Below are 12,501 nucleotides of genomic sequence, written 5' to 3' on the forward strand. Positions count from 1 at the left end.
TCCCTCATTTATTCAAATAAATCATAAATGCATTGTATTTCAACTTTCTAATGATAATCACTTCAAATATTTGGACGCCTTTATCTATGAAATCGTTATACTGTTATCTCATCCAAACAGAAGCGACGTGACAGAGTCACCATTTTATTCATCTATAGGATGATAACTAATTTAAATGCTCGTTCACATCAAATTGAATTTTTTTAGCTTACAACAAACTACGTGTTACTTTTTTATTTATCCACGAGCGGTTATGTTATAAAAATGAAATATACGAACACATGATTATGGGTTAAGTGTATAATGTCTATCACTAGGGACATTCAAAACCCTGCTTCGAAAAAAAATTGTCATTGCAGAATACTATTTATATATTTTTTCAGCAGGTGATGTGTCCTAATTTTATTGATTTTTCACGAAGTACCCTTGTTATGAGATATTCCCCAAATGAATGTTAAGTATACATGTAACTAAGCGATTAAAACTTAAACCAATAAGGTATGATATGAGACAAGTCGCTTTTTATATGTTTGTATATATTTTAGCTAATCATTTCAATAGAAAAAAAAATGTTTTCTCTGCATTACGTATTCGGTTTTATACTCAGTTCCGTGTCAGGTTTGCTTTCATATCACATAGATATGATTAACATTATTGTACACTTCTGCCTTCAATGCATAAACAAAAAATGTGACTAAACATGAAATGTTTTTTTTTGTATACTTCCTTATTGCTTCATTTCAATTGTTTTGCTTGATACAACGTCACGTTTTTGTCCTCGAGTCGAGCACTCGTTCCCTGTGAGCTAGGCTCGCGGTTCTGAGACACGCAGATTACTTTTTAATTCTGCTTACTCTCTGGAAAGAGTAGAGGCGACTGGTTCGCTCGTTGGTTGCATAATATGACATGATGGATCGTTGTTCGGTTTGTCTCAGGACAACATTCTAAATCGCAGCTTAATAAACAATAGAAATTCACAGAGTATAAACATATCGCAGTGCGGTGGAGACCTCCATGCATAAGCCAAGCTGTTAAACCCAATCACAAACCAAGATGTCATGTCTGTTTTATGAATTAGTTCCCACTTTGTTGGTTGATCCGCGTTAAATAAAAGTATCTGCTTCAGTTTATATCAATTTGAAATAGAAAACAAACAAAAATAAGTCTCATCCACTGTACAAACATTACATTTCTTTTTTCTTATTTTGTTATTATTTGTAGGGGGGTCTTCTGATTATTTCGACTAGCAAATAACAACTCAAGAATAGTTAAGTCATAAACAAGGAAAATTAAACTTATTGTACAATCATGTTCTATGTTCCTTTAAAAAGACGAAAAACCCGAACTAATTTAGCCAAAGTTACATTACTTCTACCAAGATCCTTACCAGATTACTAAGAAGAATAGGAGTTTATCGTCATAAATTACCAATAAGTTCTTAAATCTGATTTTTGTTCTTTATATACTATCAGAAAGTTATAATGCTATTAGACCTTGTGTTTTATTTTTTGGTTTCAGGAGTGAGAGTTTTTAACTTCAAAATAAAAACCGGATCCAGATCGTGGTTTGCCGGAACCTCCGCCAATGTACGGATAGACGTGGAAGGGACAACAGGCAATGCAAATTCAGTGTATTTAGGCGATGACTTCGGTGGTGGGAATACCAACTATAAAGATGTGAATATCAATGTTGGAAGAATAAACAGAATTACTGTATACCATGACAACAGTGGATTCAATCCAGGCTGGTATTTGGATTATGTATGTACATTTACAGTATTTTTAATTTATGAAATAATATTTTTTCATGTCAAATAAAATATATTCAGTTTCAAATATATAATGCAATGCTATACCTATTTAGTTTTTTTACGTGGCACTCCAGTGACGAAGGGTTGTATGAATCATAATGCCTGAGATATCTCTAACTATTACATGAAGAACATATAACATTTACAATCAGTCCATTAATGAAGGATGATTTACGTATATTACACTTGCTTTGACCTGAAAATGGTTTTATTCATCCTTCTTTAACTTGGCATTGGTGTTGTCGGCGAAAAAATAAATACTTATTTTTGCTTCCGTACGTGCAACGATTCGACTGACCTTACTTCCAAGTTGAAAAGTTGAAAGACGGACATAATTGTAAACGACGGTTGGAATCTCATTCAGGCCAAAAGTAAGTAGTTGAGTTTTGATTCGAAAGTTGTGGGATAAAAAGTATACATGGTACAGATGATCGATTAAAAAATGAAGAATTTACTTTTGCTCAGAAAGAACATGTGGCTCGCTGAATGGCATCTTCACTTTTGTCACTCTAAACAGCTCGCTAAAAATACAGCTCATATTTTAATACACTGACCATATATTTCTTCTATTTCTTTAAAATTGGTTTTAGTGAAATGTAGATATATTTGTATTGGATTCAAAGGTAAAAATGTGTTTATTGTGGGTAATTAGATTGTACAATGTACGACAGGTCAGCTGCTCTTTTGGTACACGTTTGTAGTTGGATAATTTGCAGTGGGTGAAGCGATGAGAGACCGAGACTTAACAATAATAACTCCTAAAGGGAACCGCGACGTCTTTAATTGTCTCTATTGCTAATGTTTTAGGTCAACAAAGATCAGTCCTCACAAATATATTAACAGGGTTGCAGGATCTCTTGACTCAATGTTGAATGTTTTGTAATCGTAATTAGTAACACTATGTCCTGTGAAGCATTTTGCCGAGTTGCATCTGCAGTAATGTTTTTTGGCAGGATGTTCCCCAGACTATTATGTATGAGTCGGATACCAAGATTTATACAGTCATAACAGATACCAATTACAAATAGTATGGTTTTTTTAGACAATGAACCGAGAAAGACTGAGTGGTGAATATAAGCTGTCCCTACCGTGAAACATAATTGGAAGGACTTATCGCCATTCTTAGTGACGTAGGACTCATATCATTTTTTGAGGTCGACTGTATCCTCTAGGCCGTAATCACAATTCCACGGGATGTTGGACCAAAACCTATTATGATCGGATACAAGTATTACACAGTCAAACAGATTGGTCCATACAGATATGGTTTTAAGCTATGAATTATGAAGGACTGAGTGTGGTAATATGACGATATGATAGAGCTGTCCTGCCGTTGAAACATAAGTGGAAGGAACTTGTTGGCTAGTTGAGTCACATGATCCTCCCACCGGTAATTACCATTCCTCACGGGCTTAGGTGCCAAACAACTAGCTGTGAGAAGAAGGGAGGACCTCGTCATGTCTCACGATAAAATCGATATGTATTATTACTCCGTTTGTATCTTTCCGGTTGTATTAAATTCACTATGGGGGCTAACAAAAGAAAAAACGACGTAGGTAGAAGTTACGTTCAACAGGCCAAAAAAAGACTATACTGATTGTATGATTAGGTCCCGTCACAAAGAACCACGTCTAAATTATTGGACACTTTTACCTGAAATGGTGGGACGTAATCGACAATAAATCGTACATGACCCATGTACGCTTTTAGTATCGTCGAAACCAACGAATTATATTTTAATCGTTACTATAATATTTTATGAGTATTAATGATTTATTTCAATTGCGTCGTTGCAATTCATTATTTGTTTTTCTATAGGGAGTATCTGAACGCTAGCATGCATGGTCCAGAACGTGAATATTTGAGTTTTTTAGTATGGTTTTTACATGAATTTCACACTACAACGAAACAAACAACCAAATGCGTAATACGACCCCTGACAGATTTGAGTGCCACCAATGTGTGTAGGTGGTCCCAAGTGGTTTAAGGACGTGGTTACTTCAATCGTCAATGATATTTCATGTAGCGTGTTGATGTAATCATTGTATTTATATTCAAATGTATGGTTCTAGCATGCTCTTTCTACGCAAATAAAGTGTAATTCCTTCAAGCTATTTTTGTTTCAAACTTTATTTCAGAAACTTTGACCTAAAATACACAATTGTCTGACATAAAATGCATATATGTGTGGAGGGACGCCTTGAATATATCTTCAGGGTGTTGTGGTCCTTGAATAGGAAGATAAACTAGAAAGACTCGTTTATATAGGCTCATTTATCTCCTAAGTTTGATAAAGTGCACATAATTATGGGACACAAATCTGACAAAACATTAGCTTGGAATTTAATTTAAAATGTCACGCCAGTTTTCATAGATGATCTGACATCTATTAACAGAATGGTCTCGCTCTAGTTGCCTTTCTGACAAGCCAATCAAAATCCTACCTCCTGCGTAATCAGAGATATTTTGTTTTTGTTGTCCTATACGACCGTAGAGCACAATATAGCCACCTCTTAAAATGTTTTAAACTAGGAATTGACGTTTTCAGCTGTTGTGGTTAGTAGAAGGGGAAAATCTTTTTAACTTGAAAATGCTGGAAAAGAAGAAAGTCATCAGTTAACGAGTTACCGGCTGTTGTCTCGTGCTTTTTATGAATAGATCTGTGGCATTTATCAGATTGGTTTCCCACTCTGCCTATATTCCCCATGTATATTGTTTCAGCGTGTGTGATTGTAATAACCGTAACTTGCAGTATTACGTTATGCCGGGTGTACTCGGTCATAACGCTGGTGTACAAAGGTGCAGGAGATGATGACCTGGATTACAAAACTGAACAATGGGAGGAAAGGTCATGAGTGAAAGTAAATATGTGAAATTAATGTGTGTTAAGTATCTCTATACATATGCATATGATAGAAGAAGGTATTCTGAAACTAATCTCTTGTTTTCGCGAGACACTTTTCTAATATTTTGCGAATAATTGTAAAAAGTTTTAAGTTAATGTACCCAATGTCGGTAGAATTTCTTGATCGCTAGATTATGTATTCGCGAATATGTAAAAATAACGATAGTCTTAACGCTTAAAACTCATAAGTAATTTACATGGTAAAGGAATTAAATATTATGCTTATTCATATGACGAAAAAGTAAATTGACGCTTTAAACTTTTCAATTATACAGATCAAATTTACTCAAAAAACCAAATGTGAATGTAAGCCGTTATCAGATTGAACCTTAATGAATAAATGGCTTCTAAAACATCTCTATCATTTATCGCAACTAATTACCATGACATATACATATCCTATCACACATTAAAGTCTTGTTGATAATCAATTGTATTTCAATTCATTACAATTTGCATTAATCGTATTAAGTATAAGTGTCAATCCCCTGAATTGATAATAACTTGTTTTTTTAGGAACGTGTTCGCAACGACGGACGCGGTGGTGCCTGGACAGACGGGACGTGTGGCTGCCAAGTCAACGGACTTTCACGGCAACTACAAGTCAACTGTAAATGTGAAACATAGCAATAATCTTCAGTAGAGTGTACGATTCAACTCGAGGCTCAAAAAGCCAATTTGTGAACCGACTATGCATATCAGATACTCTAACTAATTAAAATTGCATCTGAAAAAAGGAAATAGGCAGGTTGATAGATCGCAAATTAACATGACATATGTAACTTGCTGTAAAATAATAGTTAAAAAAGAGAAAAAACAAATCACACGGAAAGAATGTGTTAAAGCTAAGTTAGTAAAACTAAGTTATATACCAAAGATTTCTACATCGCGTGTAATTGTGAAGTTTTTTGTTTAAAAGATTGTTTTTTTTTGTACATTATAATCTGCATTAAAATGACTCTTAGGCCATACTAATCTAAAGATTCCGGTTCCGGAAAAATATGTATTTCAATTAATTCTTTCCCTTTAATTTGTTGGTTTTCAAAGTGACGAAGGTTCCAGAAGTTGTGATCTTGTCGAATGAAAATATTTCGACCAAGGTCAACGACGAACGCATGTCTTTAGTTCCAAGCTGGACAACCGAGATTGAATTGTCCAATCAACAGGACTTTTACGGAACATACAAGTCAAGAAAGTGGAAACAGAGACAAAATTCGATCTTGTGGTTGACGTAACTCACCTCGATTCCCAAAAGCCACATTTCGTTATACGGACTATGCATTCGGTGTCACTGATGTAATAACATTTCTCATCGTGAAAAAGTATTGTTTCAGGTAAATGATACCAAATTTTCAGTATCAAATGGACCTTGCTTGTACAATACCGACCCTATAGGTGTGTGTCATTGACCGTTAATAACAGCTTGATAAAAAAAGTTGTATTTTTTTTTTTTTTTTGGAGAACGGACAAATATGAAATATTAATATAATTGCCAATGAATGTATCAATTTATGTTTTGCAGAATATGCTCAGTTTTATACTTTATATTTTTACGATAGGAAAAAATTTATTTAAACTGTAAGACAACGAGCTGTTACATTTACCCAGTAATCAATTGATATAAAAATGAGACTCAATTGTATGTGTGAATTTTCCTGAAACCGGTATAAAGAGTGTTTATCTTTCCGTCCGATTGATACAGTACGTCTTTCCCGGACATTTGTTTTCTAGACGAATAACAGAAATGAGAAACCAGCATTTTTAAATTTGTCGAAAAAACACAATTTAATTCCATATGGGATAACTCAGCCTGAGATTGAATATGGGTTTACAAGGTCTAATTTGAAATGTACAACGGATCCGGGGCTAATGTCTGATTTCATTATTGTTTAGTCAAAATTAAATAAATCAAATCTAACACAATAGCTCTCCCAATAGAATCTAATATGGCGCTGTACAATTTTTGATATGTCTAATTACAGGTCTCATTACAGTTCTGATTAGCCTTGGACAGCTGGAGTATATATAGCTAAACCCTAATTCAAGAATATTGGAGAACCTACTACTTCTAGAAATATCTAACTAAAAGCAGTAAACAAATAAACGCACAGAACTTTCTGGAAATAGATCATTCTAGATCCCTACTTATAATAAACATGTTTACAAACATATTTGTTTATACATGATAATATTTTAGAAAGTTCTATAACCTAAATTTATTACATTGTATATGAACTTTGTAGGATGTATTGATAATTTTGCTGTAGGAGTTATCTCCCTTATCCAATAACAACATGTATCTAGTGTCATACATAACAATGAAAATCAAATAATGTCATATGTGACGGTATTACTTTCAAAAATTGTATTTTTCTGCCATAGCTTATAGGATCGGTCACATCCCAGTCACCGGCATACCATTCTCAATTTATAAGTAGACGAATTATGTGTATATTACTATGATATTGGAATATTTAAGGATGTCAGCAGTATGTTGCTTTAAAAAAGTATCTGGTTTTATTGTGAAAGGCTTTGTCTGCGATTTGAAGTTCATGGAGGCGGCCATTTTGTGTCAAGAAATGTTAAATCACATGCAACACATTTAGTACCATACCCTAAAACGTCTTCTACTAGGGAATTATGCTATTGGTATGACAATGCCTCACCAGAACACTGCCTGGAACATTCCGCTTGTGGTACAGAACCACTGGACACGACCAGTCGTATCCTGACAAGTCGGGACTTCACAGTGACCTTCACAGGCTGGGATGACCCCTCTCCTGTACCGGGAGATCCAAAGTTCGCTTCCGGTATACACACATACGTGGTTAACATGTATGAAGTTAAAGAATCAGGATCTGATTTCCTTGACGTTGCAAGAATTCCTGTTATACCGGCAGTACAGATAGAGAAGTTATCGCCGGTAAATATCAGTATCCCCTCGAATTTACCAAATCCTTCTATGTATGCTGTAGTTTTAGAAGTGACGGACGTTGCTAACAATGTGCGACAAGCTCGAAGATTCGTCATATTTGACAACTCATCAACTGTAATGGCGAGAGATGACAAGCCTTTCTACTCCACAACAGCCTCTCAGAAAGCCAACCACAAGTGGCAAACAAACCTTGGACAGATATGTTACTCCTGGACCGACAAATACTACAACGACAAATTCCATACACTGAATCTTCTAAAACCAATACGAGACGATTCACACAGCATGATATATGGTGTGTATGAACAAACAACAGGAATCCTTCCCGTATCAGGAACTGAAAACATCCACGGCATTACGAGGTTTTATTACACACTAAGACGGGATGGGATGGTTATAAATAAGGCAGACGTTCCGGACTTTACATCACAGAAATTATGTGTCTCACCAAAACTAACTGATGGGGAAACTTATCGTTTAGATTTAGTAGCAGAAGATGTGATGACCCATACCTATACTGACTCCCTGGTTACTTACATTGACTCCAGTGAACCTGACATAGTCGATATTTGGCTTGAGAAAGACGGATATGAGCGACTCTTTGTACATAACAGTATTGACTTGTCTAAAATGATCCTCACATTCGAGGCTTCTGATATAAACAGTGGTATTTACTCCGTAGACTGGTCTCTTGGTACAACTTTTGGACGGAACGATATCGGACAGGGCTCCATTGGTGTACATCGGCTCGGCCCGAACGTAAGTATCTCTTCATTTCTTTCGTGTGAATGTTCCGCCAAGACCGTTTAATTACAACGATGTTGATTCAAGTACTCCCTATCATCAACGTGTATTTCTTTAACTGGTACTGACATGTGGAGGACAGAAAATCTTAATTGTGTAGTCAGATCAATGTTAAATCAGTTTCATAGTAATTTGAAAGTTTGACTTTCCTTTTTGAAAACCATTGTATGATCCGCTTACAGATGCCAAAGTTAAAATACGATACTTTTATCCTGTAGTTTGAACGTAATAGTCATTTTTTCATTACCAATTGGCTATTGCAAAATATATGTCTATCTGATAATGTTTCGAAAACAGTCAACTGATATCAAATTGTGAAATCAACAATTGGATTTATATTTCAGATGACCTGTCCGGATGCTGTACTGACCTGTTACTGTCCTTCTGTAGGAGTTTGTTCCTTTAACAATTTCACGCTCCATCTGAACTCACTCGTCCATAACCACACCCATAAAGGAAATCACAACCGCCAGTACCACTTTACCATAACAGTTACCAATATAGCTCAGCTTGTCTCTGTCGAGCATTTAGAAATCATGGCTGACGACTCGCCTCCAGCCCCGGGGGTTGTGATGGAAGGGACGATCGGGTCACCAGACATAGACTACACGAGTGATGAGATAATTACTGTTAACTGGGCCGGATTCATTGATCACGAGAGTGGTATAAAGTTGTATAAGGTCGGACTGTCGACAGAGTGTTTGGAAATTACAGATTTTGTACGATCAAACACCAATGTCACGAGTATTAATAATTCTATCTTGGAGACAACGTTAACATCATCTCGTCTTTCTCTACCAGGAGACGGTAAGTACTACGTGACTGTAGTGGCTTACAACAACGCCATGGAACCGTCAAAACCTGTTTGCTCGGATGGTATCGTTCTGGACAGGACTAAACCAAAATTAGTAAATCTTACGTTACAAAGTGCAACTATCAGAGAGACTATTCTATGTTCTGGTGGTAGGGCTTGGTTTATCACAACAAACCTTACGAAACACGAAATACGTAACACTGACTGCAGTGAAAGGTGTAAGAACTCCACCACAAATGACTTTGTCTCAAATCTTCCCCGGGATATCCCGGATATAAAACACGATCTTACTCCGACCTGTAAAATAAGTGCTTTCCATGGTACTATATATCTCCCGATCGATATGATTAACCTAAAATGGGACATCATTGAAGTTGAAAGCCAAACCCACGAGGCATTCTTTGGGATAGGCTCAACAAGGGATTGTGCATCTTCTCCAGATGTAATAGATTACCAGAAAACTCATCACAAATATTTCTACAAGAATAGACACACTGGCCTTAGTAACGGAGATAAGTTCTACATCTTCATCAGAGTTACCAACAGTGCCGGCCTTGGTACGACGGTTGTGATTGGTCCGGTTCTACTTGATGAGTCTCCTCCCTTTTGTCCTAGCACACTGCAACCAAATATCCATGGCGACACTTTGTTTATCAACTGGACCAATGGAGAGTTCCGTGATAGTGATCAACATGAGGACATATCGTCCTTTAACTACCGGATTGGTAAATTGGTTTACTTCGTATTTATTTCTTCATTAGTAACCTTGCTAGATCTAAAAAATCAAATAGGAACGATATACTTGAACTAGGGAAATATAGTTAAAGAAAGTATGTTCTACAACACTTTGATTATTAGCAATTAACAATTTTCATTTCATAACTGCAGAGTCAATTTCATGACTGGTACCTCCTTTGATTTTCAGGTCGTGACGGGAAACTAGTGTCCGGATTTATACCCCTTCTGAGCACTGGATGTAATGTGAGTAAGTGCTTCAACATTGTCGTGTCAGATATACAAGCCTACGACATCCATGCAGGATGTGAATTCTATATTGAAGTTTATGCCTTTAATAACGCCGGTTACTACTGTACTGTCGATACCGAACCATTCTATCTTCCATCGATTCTGCCTCCTGGTCATGGGATCGTTTTTGACATCACACCTGGTAACATCTCTCCTCACAAGAGCTACGATGACGTCGATATAGCGTTAGCGTCATCTCATGTTTGTGTTACGTGGGAGGGATTTGAACATCATGGCGGTGTTTCCTATGAATTCGGAGTTGGACAATCTCCTGGAACTGATGATTTGGTTTCGTTTCACCAAATCAGCAATACCGGCGTTCATTGTGATACAGTTACCAACCTGACCAAGTATACACAGTATTTCTCAACAGTCCGAGCGTCGTCAACAGGAGGAAAAAGGGTCGGAATCTCGGACGGTTTAATCATGGTCAACGAAGATGATATTGATTCTTCAATCTTACAGGTTTATGATGGGCAAGGATGTTCTGGACGCGCACACATTTTAAAAGAAACCGTGTTTTCAACAAAAGAATTAGCCTTTATTCCAGCCGACAAAATTTTCCATATTGGACATACATATACCTTTATAGCAAACGCGAGCGTTTCCATTCTTAGCGAAGAAGCTATCATTCACACTCAGAGACAGATAAAACAACTATATTACACAGCTTTTACACCAATGGTTCGCTCCCCTCGCTTCAACGTGTCATCCAATGACGATAAGAATTATCATGTCAGATTACACGTTGCTGACTGCGTCATCGATCATGACATCATGTTTGCATCTAAACGGGTGTCAGTCTACTGGGATAATGATGATTTCCATCAGTATGTATCACATTACGAAGTAGAACTCCGGGTGGTATCACGTGACAATGCATCACAAACTGATCTCGTGACATTGGCGTACGGCAAAACGTCTGGTAATACCGCGGTCTACAGTTTTAATGACGTATCGTTAAGATCCGGGAGGTATATTATTTCAGTCAGACCTTGTATTCGGGAGATGTGCTTGAAATGGACCAGTTCTGACGGATTTGTAGTCACGGATGCTACGTATGATGAGTTTAGTGTAGAGGCTAACTTGCATAAAACAGGAGACGCATGTTCAAGTGTTAGCCTAACAATATCAGATATTGAATGTCCATCCGGAATAGATCAGGGGTGTGATGTTATTGCTCGGTGGGGAATATTTAAGGACAACACGGCCACACTACAAGTTACACCATGGATTGCACATCAAATATCTGAAAACCAAACAGAAAATTTCATGGTGAGTTTATTTGTTTTTAAATTACAATGCTCCGTTAAAAAATATACCATGATATTTTTTATATATAGTAATGTTTTTTTATATATTATATATTGCTTTTTTACCCGTTTCGTGATCTTGTCATTTTAGTTTATATATTTGATGAATCACTTTATTTACAGATATTACAGTGTATCAAGATCCCACTGTATCCTCACCAGACATTGTTTACATGTGTTGAACTTTACTGCCCTTTGGGAACCTCTAGCTTACAATGCGTCCCTTTAACAGTATCAGAGGATCCCAACAGCTTCGACAAGACGGCTCTGTACGAGGTAGACTCTGATTCAGATGTTGTCAGGGAAATAAGGAACTTCATCCACGCTTCAAATTTAGGGAAAAGACTCGCGTCGTTACATGAGGCCGAACTAGACTTCTCTGCAAAGCCTGTTCGTGTTGGCGGGATAATACTTGGATTGGAGGATCGCCAAGTCACATGGTATCTACTGAAGGATAAAATGAACCAATCATTCACGTGTGACGATAATCCACTGTGTGTAACTATCCATCAAACTGTTGGAGGATTTTGTCCTTTTCAGGGGATTGTACTTGAAAACGAAATAATCCACTACATCTGTGCAGAGATAGAAAGCTATACAACTCCAAATGGACAGATACTCCCTGCCTTTCAGACTTGTGGTGATGGGTTCGTTTTTGACGAAAATCCGCCCGAGAAAGGTGACGTCATTATTGTATCACAGAACGGGTACATCACTAACAACAGACATATGCTGGTTCACTGGGATGGGTTTAAGGATTTCCATGGTTACAAAGACCTGGGATACCCGGGCAGTATATCCAGATATGAATATTCAATAGGTAAGATGGTTAGATCATGGTTTCTTTACTGTATATTGACAAGCTGCATTGAATTTCAATGAATGAAATATATA

At 36.8% G+C, this 12,501-nt stretch overlaps 1 protein-coding gene across 1 annotated transcript; it reads left to right on the forward strand.

Annotated features, from left to right (window-relative positions):
- Positions 1 to 1,518: 1,518 nt before the first annotated feature.
- Positions 1,519 to 12,492, forward strand: LOC138331068 (uncharacterized; the record flags this gene model as incomplete). The annotated part of the gene is made up of 6 exons (XM_069278524.1): positions 1,519 to 1,747; positions 5,232 to 5,354; positions 7,245 to 8,409; positions 8,799 to 9,993; positions 10,194 to 11,569; positions 11,731 to 12,492. Coding segments are annotated over 6 exons (4,847 nt in total), but the record flags the coding sequence as incomplete, so codon positions are not given.
- Positions 12,493 to 12,501: the final 9 nt, after the last annotated feature.

The sequence above is a fragment of the Argopecten irradians genome, chromosome 9 (genome assembly GCF_041381155.1).
Source record: "Argopecten irradians isolate NY chromosome 9, Ai_NY, whole genome shotgun sequence".
Taxonomy (NCBI): Eukaryota; Metazoa; Mollusca; class Bivalvia; order Pectinida; family Pectinidae; genus Argopecten; species Argopecten irradians.